Here is an 11,685-nt window from a genome sequence, read left to right as displayed (position 1 = left end):
CAAACTTTCCTGTTCTAGACCAAGAATAATTCTCCAAAAATTATTCGTCATTTCTGTCCAGTGTGGCTTTCTGTGAAGGAAGTGCCACCTATCCAAACTTGTTTGCTCCCAAACTTGTTGGGCATTCTTTTATGTCCAAATTATTGCCTCATGCCAAAATTCAACTTTATTTGCCTAGCCAATCTTCCTCAGTGATTTTTCAAAGTTTCTGTCAAACAGAAGCCACTGTGAAGGAAGTACCAGCTAGGAGCATCCAAATGAGTTGAAATTTTGCATGCCTCTTCATGTGCTCATATAATTACCCTCCTCCAAATTTTAGCTCCATCCCTTGATCTATGTGAGCACAGGACCAAATCTTTGATTCTGGCAATATTTTCAGGTTGTGAAGCAAGTGCATTTTATATTGCTTCATTAATTCTGAGAAATTACCAGATTGTTCTCCCACCAAAATAACATCCCTCCACCAAATTTGGCACCATTTCATCTAGCCAATATTTCTCCAAAATTATTCCAAGATTCTGGTCAGTGAAGATTTTTGTGAAGCAGGCACCATTTTGGCTTGTCCATTTGGTATGAAACTTTGACAGCACCTCTATATGTCCAAAGCATCAAGCCTTGCCAAATTTGAGCTCAAGTTGATGCTTAATGTGAGTGCATCATCATGCTCAAGTTTCTAGACCATTTTGGTCAGTTGCAAAGCAACTATATCAACCATTGGTCCAAATCACCTCAAATTTCACAGGATTAGAGTCCTTCCTATCCTAAACCTCCCAGGCAGCTTATTTAGCCCTTAGCATTTATTTGTTGATCACTACATCATGCTTCAGATTGATGCAGTAAACTTCAGAGCTTACTTACCATTTACCCACTTCACTTTTCATCGAACTACCCGCGCAGTTGAAAACTACCTTGGATGAACTTACCACTAGACAACATTTGCCAGCCATTTGTCTCCTCCTCATGCCAGTCTGCGCGGTGACCACCGCTTTGGCGTGCACTGGCCACGCCCCAAACGTCTTCTTGCTCGGGCCCGTCCTCTGCTTGGCGTCTCAGCGAGCACGGGCCTGTCCATCGTTTCCCCGAGTCGTCGCCGTCCTCCTAGAGCCATTTCCCCCTCCGTAAGCCCCTCCGTCAGCGCTCGTCGCCGCGCGCCCACGGGCGCACTTTGATCAACCGAGAATCAATGGCGCCGTGGCCGCGTCCCCTCTGCGCCCTCGACCCCTCTTGCCCTGTGCACCGCTGTCGCTCGTCCGCTCCTCCCTCGTCGCGTTCCCGCGCCTCCCCGTGATCGCTGAGCCTCGGCTGAGTGTTGGCTGGATCCCCGCGGCGACACCCGAGCTCGGCCTCCCTCGCCCGGCTATATATAGCCATTCCCGGCCTCGTCCGAGCTCACCACCAGCCTCACAACCCTCCTCTAGTCCTGCCTAGCCACTTCCCCGAGCTCGAGGAGCTCCCGTTGCCCTCCCATGGCCGAAGCCTCGCCGCGGTGCTCCGCTTAAATTTAGCCGACCCGAGCCACCCCTCTACTCCCTGACCTCACCCACGTCTTCCCCATGCTCCGGTGACCCTCCCCAATCATTCTCCTCGTCGCCGGAGTGCCCATGGCCGCGTGCTCCCCGCTCGGTCGCCGCCTCTGTCCTCGGCCGCCGCGAAGCCCCTGCGCCACGCGGTCTTCTCCGTCGCCGTTGCTGCCCCAGGTGGACGCGGCGCTTTGTCCTGGATGTCTCCCCTAAACTCTAGCTCGATCGTGAGAGAGAGAGAGAATTCAGAGAGGAAGAACACACAGAGACACTGAAGTTTTTTTTGTGCTGCGCTCAACCCCCCTGCAGCTTTTCTGTTTTCCTCTTCTTATTCATCAAGAGGACACCAACGTGCCCGAGCAACGTGCTCCACTACTGACCACGTCCATCCCCATGATCCGAGCTTCGTGCTGGGCCTACTACGACTGAGCCAAGGCGCACAAAACGCAACCAATTGGCGAGAAAAAACGCTAACAGAAAAAGAAGACTAGCTACTGTCGAAACTGAATGTGTCTAGCGACACTTATCTGAAGAAAAAACCAACTAAAATCAGAGGAACGGAGGGAGACAGGGTTTAGGCCAACAATCTCCCCCTCAACCCTGGCGAACGAGCTTGACGTCGACGATCCCAATCTTGCCAAGCAGCTCCTGGAAGCGAACACGGCTCAACGGCTTCGTCAGTATGTCTGCTTTCTGCTCCCTTGTACCGATGAACTCCACGGCCACCCATCTCTTCTCAACATAATCACGAATGAAATGATATCGAAGGTCGATGTGCTTACTGCGATCATGGAGAACTGGGTTCTTGCACAGGGAGATCGCAGACTTGTTGTCAATGAACAGAGAGAATGGCGCCGCTGGTTGATTCATCAGCTCGCCGAAGAGACGCGCAAGCCAAATGCCTTGGCAAGCCGCCGTCGCCGCCGCGATGTACTCCGCCTCGCAAGATGAGATTGCGACGACCTTTTGCTTCTGAGATTGCCAGCTGACGGGGCTTTCACCAAGAAAGAACAGCACACTAGAAGTGCTCTTCCTGGTGTCCACGTCGCCGGCGTGATCGGAGTCGCTGAAGCCTGTCAGGGACTCGCCGTCGCCGTAGCGGTACACGCAGCCATAGCTCAGCGTGCCTGCTATGTATCGAAGGAGGTGCTTCACTGCTGCATAGTGGTCTGCTGCTGGCGCCTCCATGAACCTGCTCAGGAAACCCACGGCGAACGAAATGTCCGGGCGAGTGTGTACGAGATACCTCAGGCTACCGATCACGCTGCGGTAGAGCGTTGCGTCCACCGCGGCTTCCTTGCTTTCCTTTCTCAACGGGCACCGTGGCTCCATAGGAGTGCGAGTTGGATAGCACCCCGTCAGCCCAGTTTTGTCGAGCAGCTTGGAGGCGTACGCTGCCTGTGTGATCGTGGTGCGTTCACGCTCCTGCTTCACTTCCAAGCCGAGGTAGTAGCGAAGCAGGCCCAGGTCGCTCATGGAGAAGAGCTGCTTCATCTCCTCCTTGAACCCGAGGACCTCCTGTTCCTTTGCGCCGGTGATCATCAGATCATCCACGTACACCCCGACGATGAGCAGGCTCTCGCCGGTTCCACGCGTGTACATGCCATGCTCTGCAATGCTGCGCGTGAACCCGAGAGATGTGAGACTGGCATCCAGCTTGTCGTTCCACGCTCTTGGAGCTTGACACGGACCATACAGGGCTTTGTGCAGCCTGTACACAGCCTGCTCACGCCCCTCGGTGACGAACCCAGGTGGTTGGGACACATAGACCACTTCCTTGAGGTCGCCGTTCAAGAACGCCGATTTGACATCCATGTGGTGCACTTGCCAGCCCCGGTGCGCCGCCAGCGCCAGGATGAGCCGCACGGACTCCAGTCTGGTCACCGGCGCGAATACCTCCTCGAAGTCCATGCCAGCACGCTGCACGTAGCCTTTAGCAACGAGGCGGGCTTTGTGCTTGACGACGTTCCCTTCCTCATCCTTCTTCAGCTTGTACAGCCATTTGAGGCCGATCGCTTGATGACCTGCAGGGAGCGTGGTGAGCGTCCAGGTGTTGTTGTCGTCGATGGACTGCAGCTCGTCGAGCATCGCCCGGCGCCAACAATCCTCGTGCTCGGCTTCGGCGAAGGATGCCGGTTCCTCCCCCGTCACTAGGTGCAGCTCCTCATCATCACCACTGTCCTCTGATGGCGGGGGGCTCTCAGCACCTCCTGGTACTTCAGAGGTTGAGCCAAGCAGCTCCTTGAACAGGCGATATCAATGTGGTGCAGAGACTTTGTCCGCGTTGTCGAACAAATCCGGCTGTACGGCCGGTGGTGACACAAAGGGCACCGGCGTGGTCTCTGGCGTGACCACATCCGCTCCTCCCCCATGCGTGGGCGGCTACGTGGCCGCGGGCGTGTCGGGGATGATGCTGCCTGCAGTAGACGAGGCACGAGACGAACTTGCAGAGGTAGGCGACGACGCTGCTCTTTCTGCTGCAGCGGCCTTGGTGACGCCGGTTCTTTCGGTGTACGCAGGGTGCTCGACGGTAAAGGAGCTGCTCACCGACGACTCCCCCGGCGCCTCCCAGTTCCAGCGCGCCTCCTCATCGAATACCACGTCTCTGGACACATGCAGGCGCTTCGTCACTGGATCGTACATGCGATACACCTTGGACCCGATCTCATAGCCGATGAAGACCATCGGCGTGCTCCTGTCGTCCAGCTTGCGTAGGTGTGATCCAGCTGCCCTGACATGGCCAACGCAACCAAAGATGCGCAGGAACCCGACGTCAGGCTTCCTCCCGTACCACGCCTCATACGGTGTCATGCCATCGACGGAGCGCGTGAAGCTGCGGTTGAGAATGAAGGCAGCGGTGAGCACGGCCTCCCTCCAAAACAGGTTGGGCACCTGCTTCGCCTTGAGCATGCTCCTCGCCATGCCCAGGAGCGTCTGGTTACCCCGTTCGACGACGCCATTCTGCTGCGGCGTGTACGGCGTAGTCAGGTGCCGCTGCACACCGCTCTCCTCGCAGTGTTTCTAGAATGTGGCCGAGGTGAACTCTCCGCCACGATCGGTGCGGAGCACGCGAAGCTTGTGCCCGCACTCCAGCTCGGCTACGGCCTGGAACTTGACGATGGCGCGCGCGGCTTCATCCTTCGTCTTGAGCAGCTCCACCCACATGAAGCGACTGCGATCGTCGATCAGCACGAGCACGTAACGCCTCCCCCCAGGTGTTGGTGGAGAGACGGGGCCGCACAGGTCACCGTGCACAAGCTCCAGTGGTGTCGTCGCCCTGTACTTGGCCTTCTGCGGGAATGGAATGCGACGCTGTTTCCCTGTGAGACAGGCCCCGCACAGCTCCTCGGCGTGAGCAATGTGCGGGAGCCCGCGCACCAGCTCTTTCTTGGCCATCTTCTCCAGGCCGTCGAAGTGCAGGTGGCCGAGCCTTGCGTGCCAGCGCCAGGCGTCAGAGAGCGCTCCCGCAGTAAGGCACACTGGATGCACAGGCGTGAAGACGAGTTTGTACAGGCGATTGGTGGAGCGTGATACCTTGACGAGGAGCTGCCCGCGATCATCGCGGATGGTGAGCACGCCACGCCGGATGTGCACATCGTACCAGCTCTCATCCAGCTGTCCTAGGCTGACCACGCTATTCTTCAGTGCAGGTATGTAGTACACCTGAGTGAAAGCGTTGTGATCACCCATCTCGGCGGCGAACACCACCGTCCCACGGCCGCAGATCTTCACCATTGATCCGTCAGCAAAGCGCACCGTGCCAGACACTGACCTGTCCAGCTCCGCGAAGGACTCCAGGGAGCCTGTCATGTGATTCGTGGCTCCAGTGTCGAGGAACCACGACTGCCGCCCCTGATCGCCGTCGATGGAGGGCGTGATGAAGGCCTTCTCTTCGTTCAGAAAGACTTGGCCGCCGTTGTGCACCGCAGAGTTGCACGACGCGGTCACCAGTTTTGATGCAGGGGTGGCCACGTGATCCATGCCCTCGCGCGCTTCCTCGACGGACGCCATCATGAGGCCAGGACCGCTGTCCTCCTCTGCCTCGGCGAGGTTTGCGGCCGCCACCGGCGGTGCTGCACCTGCCTTGGCAGCCTCGTCGCGCTTCTTCTTGCGGCAGTCTTTGGCCCAGTGACCTTTCTTGCGGCAGTAACGACACTGGTCCTTGTCCACGCCTTGAGCCGAGCCAGGCGGAGTCGAGGTAGGAGGTGGCTGGCCACTCCTCTTGCCGCGGTCGTCGTTCTTGACGCCAGAACCACCGCCACGGGGGTGGCGGTTGCGTGCCTCCCACTGTTCCTCCGTGAGGAGCAGCTGCCCGCTTGCGGAGCCGCTGCTCTGGTCACCATCCATGCGCTCCTCGATCGCGCGCAGATGGCCCGGGACCTCCTCGACAGTCAACAATGCAGGGTCGAGGAGGGTTTCCATCGAGAAGGCGATCTGTGCAAAACGCGAAGGAACTACTGAAAGGAATTTTCTCACTATTTTTTCTTCATTGACAACGTCCCCCAGTGAACACAGTGCAGCGGCGAGGTTGGAGATGCGGATGGCGAAATCCTGGATCTTCTTGCCGTCCATGAATGCCACGGTCTCGAACTCAGTTCGGAGACGCCGTAGTCGTCCGTCGCGCCCACGATCAGGTCCTTGGTACTGGACCTGGATCGCCTCCCACGCCGCTTTGGCCGATCCCTTCCCGATCAAGATGCAGTGCATGTCGGCCGGCGTCGATCGGAGCAGTGCCGCCAAGGTCTTCTTGTCGTCGACGCGAGGGACGGTGTCGTCCTCGATCGCGTCCCAGAGTGATGCGGCCTGGAGGTTTACCTCCATGACCATCGCCCAGTGCGTGTACTCGCCACGCGTCAGCATCGGGAACTACAGATTTGCGCCGGAGCCACTGCTGGACTCGCGCACGACCTGCTGCACGACCACCTCGCCGCCACCACGTCGAACTCTACTCCTGCCGCGGCAGGGCGAGCGCCGTCGCTGCTTCGCGGGCGGAGGGGCTCGCGACTGGTGCGGCGCGCCGCTCTGCGACATGGCCACATGATCTAACGGCTCTGATGCCAATTGTCTCCCCTAAACTCTAGCTCGATCGTGAGAGAGAGAGAGAATTCAGAGAGGAAGAACACACAGAGACACTGAAGTTTTTTTTGTGCTGCGCTCAACCCCCCTGCAAATTTTTTGTTTTCCTCTTCTTATTCATCAAGAGTACACCAACGTGCCCGAGCAACGTGCTCCACTACTGACCACGTCCATCCCCATGATCCGAGCTTCGTGCTGGGCCTACTACGACTGAGCCAAGGCGCACAAAACGCAACCAATTGGCGAGAAAAAACGCTAACAGAAAAAGAAGACTAGCTACTGTCGAAACTGAATGTGTCTAGCGACACTTATCTGAAGAAAAAACCAACTAAAATCAGAGGAACAGAGGGAGACAGGGTTTAAGCCAACACTGGACCTACCGGTGCCACCCGCACATTTGGGGATGGCCGGAGCAAGCCAGGCCGTTGCCGGCGCCGTGCTTCCCCTGCTCCTCCTCTGTCTCGATCGGGACAGAGGGAGGAGGAAAAAGACGTCGCGCCTGGTGGACAACACGTCGCCTCGGACCCCACCTGGCAGCGACCCAGGCGGCCGGTCCCACCGCTGCACATTGACCCGGTCTGCCGACGTGGATAAGTGATGGGCCCCACCCCGTGGGACCTGCCCGTCAGCGACCGCGCGCCCGCTCCCGCCGCTGATGGCGTGGATAAGTGGACGCGTAGTTCCGGTCGGTACGTCTTCATAAGCTGAAAGCGTATTCTCTAGGTGCTTCAGCTCAAAGTACGTTTTCGTTATTCTAAAAGCGTATTTCCTCTCTGTTTCAGCCAGGAATGCATTTTCCTCTCTGAAAAGCATATTTCCTAGTAACGCACGTTCTGTTTTTCCGGCTGAGGGCCTGTTTGTGATGCTTTTATTTACAAATGGGTCCATGGCAGAAAAACTATCATATCTCTTTACTCCCAACTCCAAATGAGGTGAATCCAACGCCCATTTCTTCGTTTCGTCGAGCCCGTTCTGTTGAAATCATTTTCACCATGTTATGACATTCTGAAAATGACCACTTTGCCCTTGCCCGTAAACAGCCCCTCCGAGACAGAACGGTTTCGGGTGATTCTTTCCGCGGCTTCACCGCACTTCTCCCTTGTGTATTCTTCATCCCCAGGCAAGCCACAACCACCGTTTGCATGATAGCCATGCAGTAGCATTGGTTTTCAACTTGAATCTTTAATCACTGTATGCTTGCTTTGCTACTGCTATCGTTATTTCGGTTATGTATATGGATCGGTGGTTACCGTCTTGCTATGTTTTCTTATACTCTATTATCAGGTGCTACCTGCTAGTATTACTTTCATATTGGCCATGCTTGATAATAGTACATGTTGGGTTGGTCATGTTGTTCGGTGCATGACCAACGTCGGTTACCGAGTACCATTGATATGCATTGTTCCTTTGCTGTTAATTGGTTAAGTGTTTACTCGGTATGTGATTGATGTGTTCTTGCATGGTACTCATTGTTGATGATAATGGTCATGTTATGCTATGAGTAGTGTTGTATTGTTAATATTCATACTCGTCATTATGATATGCTCAGTTGGATATGATTCATCGTTGATATGGTGGATTGTTATGTTGCACCCCATGCTTATGTTGATATCATACTCATGCATTGTAATTGCATCATATTATTTTATCATGGCTCAGCATATTTGCATTCAAGTTTAACCGGATTAACTTGAACTTGAACAAATGTTGGCTGAGTCATGGTGCCACCATATGGTGCTGACCAGTGCAACCACGCTTACCTTTATGGGAAGGTCCTAACTGGGTCTATTGTCGTGCCTCTCGCTGGTGCCTCCCACGCGGGAAGGTTATGGGCGTGCGCTACCCTGATCAGGTAGGCGGACATAAGCCTTGTGTGCCCGTAGTTGTTGTAACCGGTTTGTCCCCGTTTGGGACCGTTTTTGCCACGATGGTGGCCGTTTTGCCACGACGGTGGCCGTTGGTGCCTTTGGTAGGCACAGGGCCACCCAGGAATTAGCCCAGTGGGGGGTGAGTCGGAGTGGCCGGGAGAGTGTCATGGTAGTAGAACAGTTTTGTCGGAACGCCGTTGGTCCACCCGAATGGGAGTGCGAGGCCATGGGTTCCGTGGTGTGGGTACAGTGTGCTAACCTCTGCAGAGTCTATACTAAATCTATCGATAGCCGTGCCCGCGGATAAGGGCCCAGTTCATGTCGGTCACACTGTGGGTCAACAGTAATAATAATAATGTGCTTAATAACAACCCCGGTTTGATGATGAGATAAGTTGGTTATGTGATCGGTGAATGATCACCGTTTGGTTACGTGGTAACCCGTTGAGCCCAGAGTGGTTCCGTTTGTGATCCGTGAATGACCACCGTGGTATCAACGATACCGAGTTGTTGGATATTCGTGATCTTGTGCGAGAATCATGGGTAAGGTCAAGCTCCTTGTGGTCATTCAAAGATTACTACAGTATTGTTTATACCAAGCTTGATTTGATCCTGAGATGATCGTGTGATGTCCGAGGTTGGTAAGTGATGCATGTGATGGTTATGAGGTAACCCGAGCAGAATAAGTGGTGCATATAGTGTCATCATGTTGCATGCTAGTATCGTCAGATTTATATGTTCATGCCATGCTCTTATTGTTCTAGCAGTATCATGTTGTTCAGGCTATGTTGTTCGGATAATATAATGTTAATCCGTGTTTAACCTGTAATTGCCATGCTGTTGTATGTCTTGAATGCTTCTTGTTATTGTGAGCTTGCAAGTACATTCAATGTACTGACCTGGCGCGTCATGCCAGTTTGCAGGTCATGCCGGATTTGATTGCTTGCTTGTCATGGTTTCCGTTCGTGCGAGCTAGGATAAGCAGTCCAGCCAGAGTCCCTGCGGAGTGGAGTTCATCACCGTCGTCGATGTTCCGCTGCTAGAAGTTTTTCCGCTGCTTCGAGTTGTTCTGCTGCTTGCATAGAGCAACTGAGGATGGCGTAGTGTCGCCGTGCCAATGTTCTTCCTTGTAATATCGGAGACCTTCTATTCATATTCGTGTAATAATAGAAAGCTGGTTTGTTCTATGCTAAGCAGTGTCGTATTCCAGAAGACATCTCCTCGATCTCTGGGCTGGAATACGGGGCGTTCCGGTTTCTCTGAGCCGGGATGCCACAACGCTTGGTATCAGAGCAGGTCTGGCAGTAGGACGCCCTAGTCAGCGCGAGCGGTAGAAATCGGTAGTTTAAAGACCGGCTTGTTTATTGCTTTTGGTTGCTGCATTTGGTTGTTGCATAGCATGCATATAGCCTTAGTATTTGTTGCTAACGGTTTATCGGGTGAGTGTACCTGGCATCTGTTCGGATCCACTACAGCTCAGCCTTTGAATTTCTCCAGTTTTCTTTTCTTGCTCGTTCTTCGGTGTTTGGTGTTATTTCTGTCCCAGCAGAGTGATGCCAGGTGATCCCGACACCGTTTGCACAACTCGTGCTCAGGTATCTCGCCGATGTCTTTCTCTCAGCCCCACCTATCATTTCGGTGATAGACATGCTTCTATCCCGGATCGTTCTTTTTATCTTTTCATGTTGGCAACCCTTAATGATCTCAGTCATCATAAAAAGGGCCATGTCAGTAGCCTTAGTTTTCCTAGCTACCCTATCTTGGATGAGTACGGATCTTTTTCCGTCCGCTTGATAATAATGTGGTTGCGACATTCGTGTCCCACTACATGATTACTGAGTGCATCCTCGTCTCCGAGCTAGTCCAGGTTGCTACCTGGCTAAACTAGCACTTGTTGTAACGCTGTTTACACCAATTCTTCCACACATTTATTCGTCCTCGTGCACACCGTCACAGCATGCTAGGTCGTAGAACCGGAGACCCCGCAAGATTTGTGTGCTTAAGTAGGCACGCATATTGTGTGACTGGCAGTAATATGTGACATTTATTGTGTGTGAATTGATTGTTGTTGTGTGCTTTTGTTTAGTTGAGTTTTCTTTTGCTTCTTTCTTTTTGGGCCCCCGTGTTGCATTATTTTTCCCCTATAAAGAGTTGCTCATCAACTGACACCGGACTCGAAGAAGTAATAAGGATTCCAAATATTTGGAAACTCAGCTAAACAGAATGGAATTCTCAGCCGACTGCAGTGAAATGGGGAATATCTGATTTTGAAGCTGATAATCAATTTTGCATTAGTGTGCACTCCTCACAACAGTACTGATAACTCAAGTCCACATCAGTACAAAACCCTCACAGCAGTAATGATCAAGTTAGCAGCAAGAGAAGTTAGGTACAAGAGCAATAGTATATTTTCAGTCAAAGGTATGGATCATATACAAAATTTTGGCTCAGCAATGCACGATGCTTGAGATATATTATCATCCGAAATAAAGTCAGAAGGTGATATGCTAAAGGAAGACAGTCAAACAAATTTTCTCATGCACATAATCAGCCACCGAATATTATGGGTGTGTGTGTGTGGATTTCAGTCTGCATAGCATAGTATGAAGCTTTGGATGTGAGAAAGACAGTATTCTTTCACACGCTATGGGAAGAAATTTATGATGCAAGGCTCCTTGATTTTCCTTAGCCTGATATGTGCACAATTTCCGGTCCAAGATACCCGGTCTTTCTCAGCAAGATACCTCGGTAAAAGCTTCTGACAGACGGAAATGAATTTTTCCTCAACAAGCAAATCCGAGGAGAAGCTTCTCAAGTACGGAACTCAGGCTTCTCCAACACAATAATCAGACCAAGCTTCGTGTGTAAGCTATAGAGCCTTCTTCTGCACGATACCCAGACAAAAGATTTGAGCAGAAGTTAACAAGTCCTCCTCAGCAAGCTACTCGGATGGCTTCTCTCGTAAGCCACTCAGTCCGCGTCAGTACCACACTATTGCACCACCCTCAGAGATTATGCGGTGAGTTGGCAATATATGGCAGTACATCTCAAGAGTCAGATCCGCAATATTTTTGGTTAGAAGCACAAATCAATCAAAACATATGCCTACCTCAAGAATCAAGTGTTTGGTTGCATATGATTCTTATATATGGTGAGCATGCATCCGGAATCAAACCAGTCACTCATACGAGGTACGACAAGGATCCAACAGATATACCTAAG

The 11,685-nt window shown here is 52.8% G+C and overlaps 1 protein-coding gene across 1 annotated transcript; it reads right to left on the bottom strand.

Annotated features, from left to right (window-relative positions):
• Window positions 1–4,541: 4,541 nt before the first annotated feature.
• On the bottom strand, window positions 4,542–6,341 carry LOC141041420 (uncharacterized). The gene has a single exon (XM_073507568.1). It carries the CDS (start codon window positions 6,339–6,341, stop codon window positions 4,542–4,544), a length of 1,800 nt encoding a protein of 599 aa, XP_073363669.1.
• Between the last annotated feature and the right edge of the window lie 5,344 nt (window positions 6,342–11,685).

Source organism: Aegilops tauschii, chromosome 2 (assembly GCF_002575655.3).
Source record: "Aegilops tauschii subsp. strangulata cultivar AL8/78 chromosome 2, Aet v6.0, whole genome shotgun sequence".
Classification (NCBI taxonomy): domain Eukaryota; kingdom Viridiplantae; phylum Streptophyta; class Magnoliopsida; order Poales; family Poaceae; genus Aegilops; species Aegilops tauschii.
This window is presented reverse-complemented; position numbering and strand designations above follow the sequence as displayed.

Coding starts and splice junctions, on each gene's coding strand:
- LOC141041420 (XM_073507568.1), bottom strand. CDS start 6,341: ATGGAGGTAAACCTCCAGGCCGCATCACTCTGGGACGCGATCGAGGAC.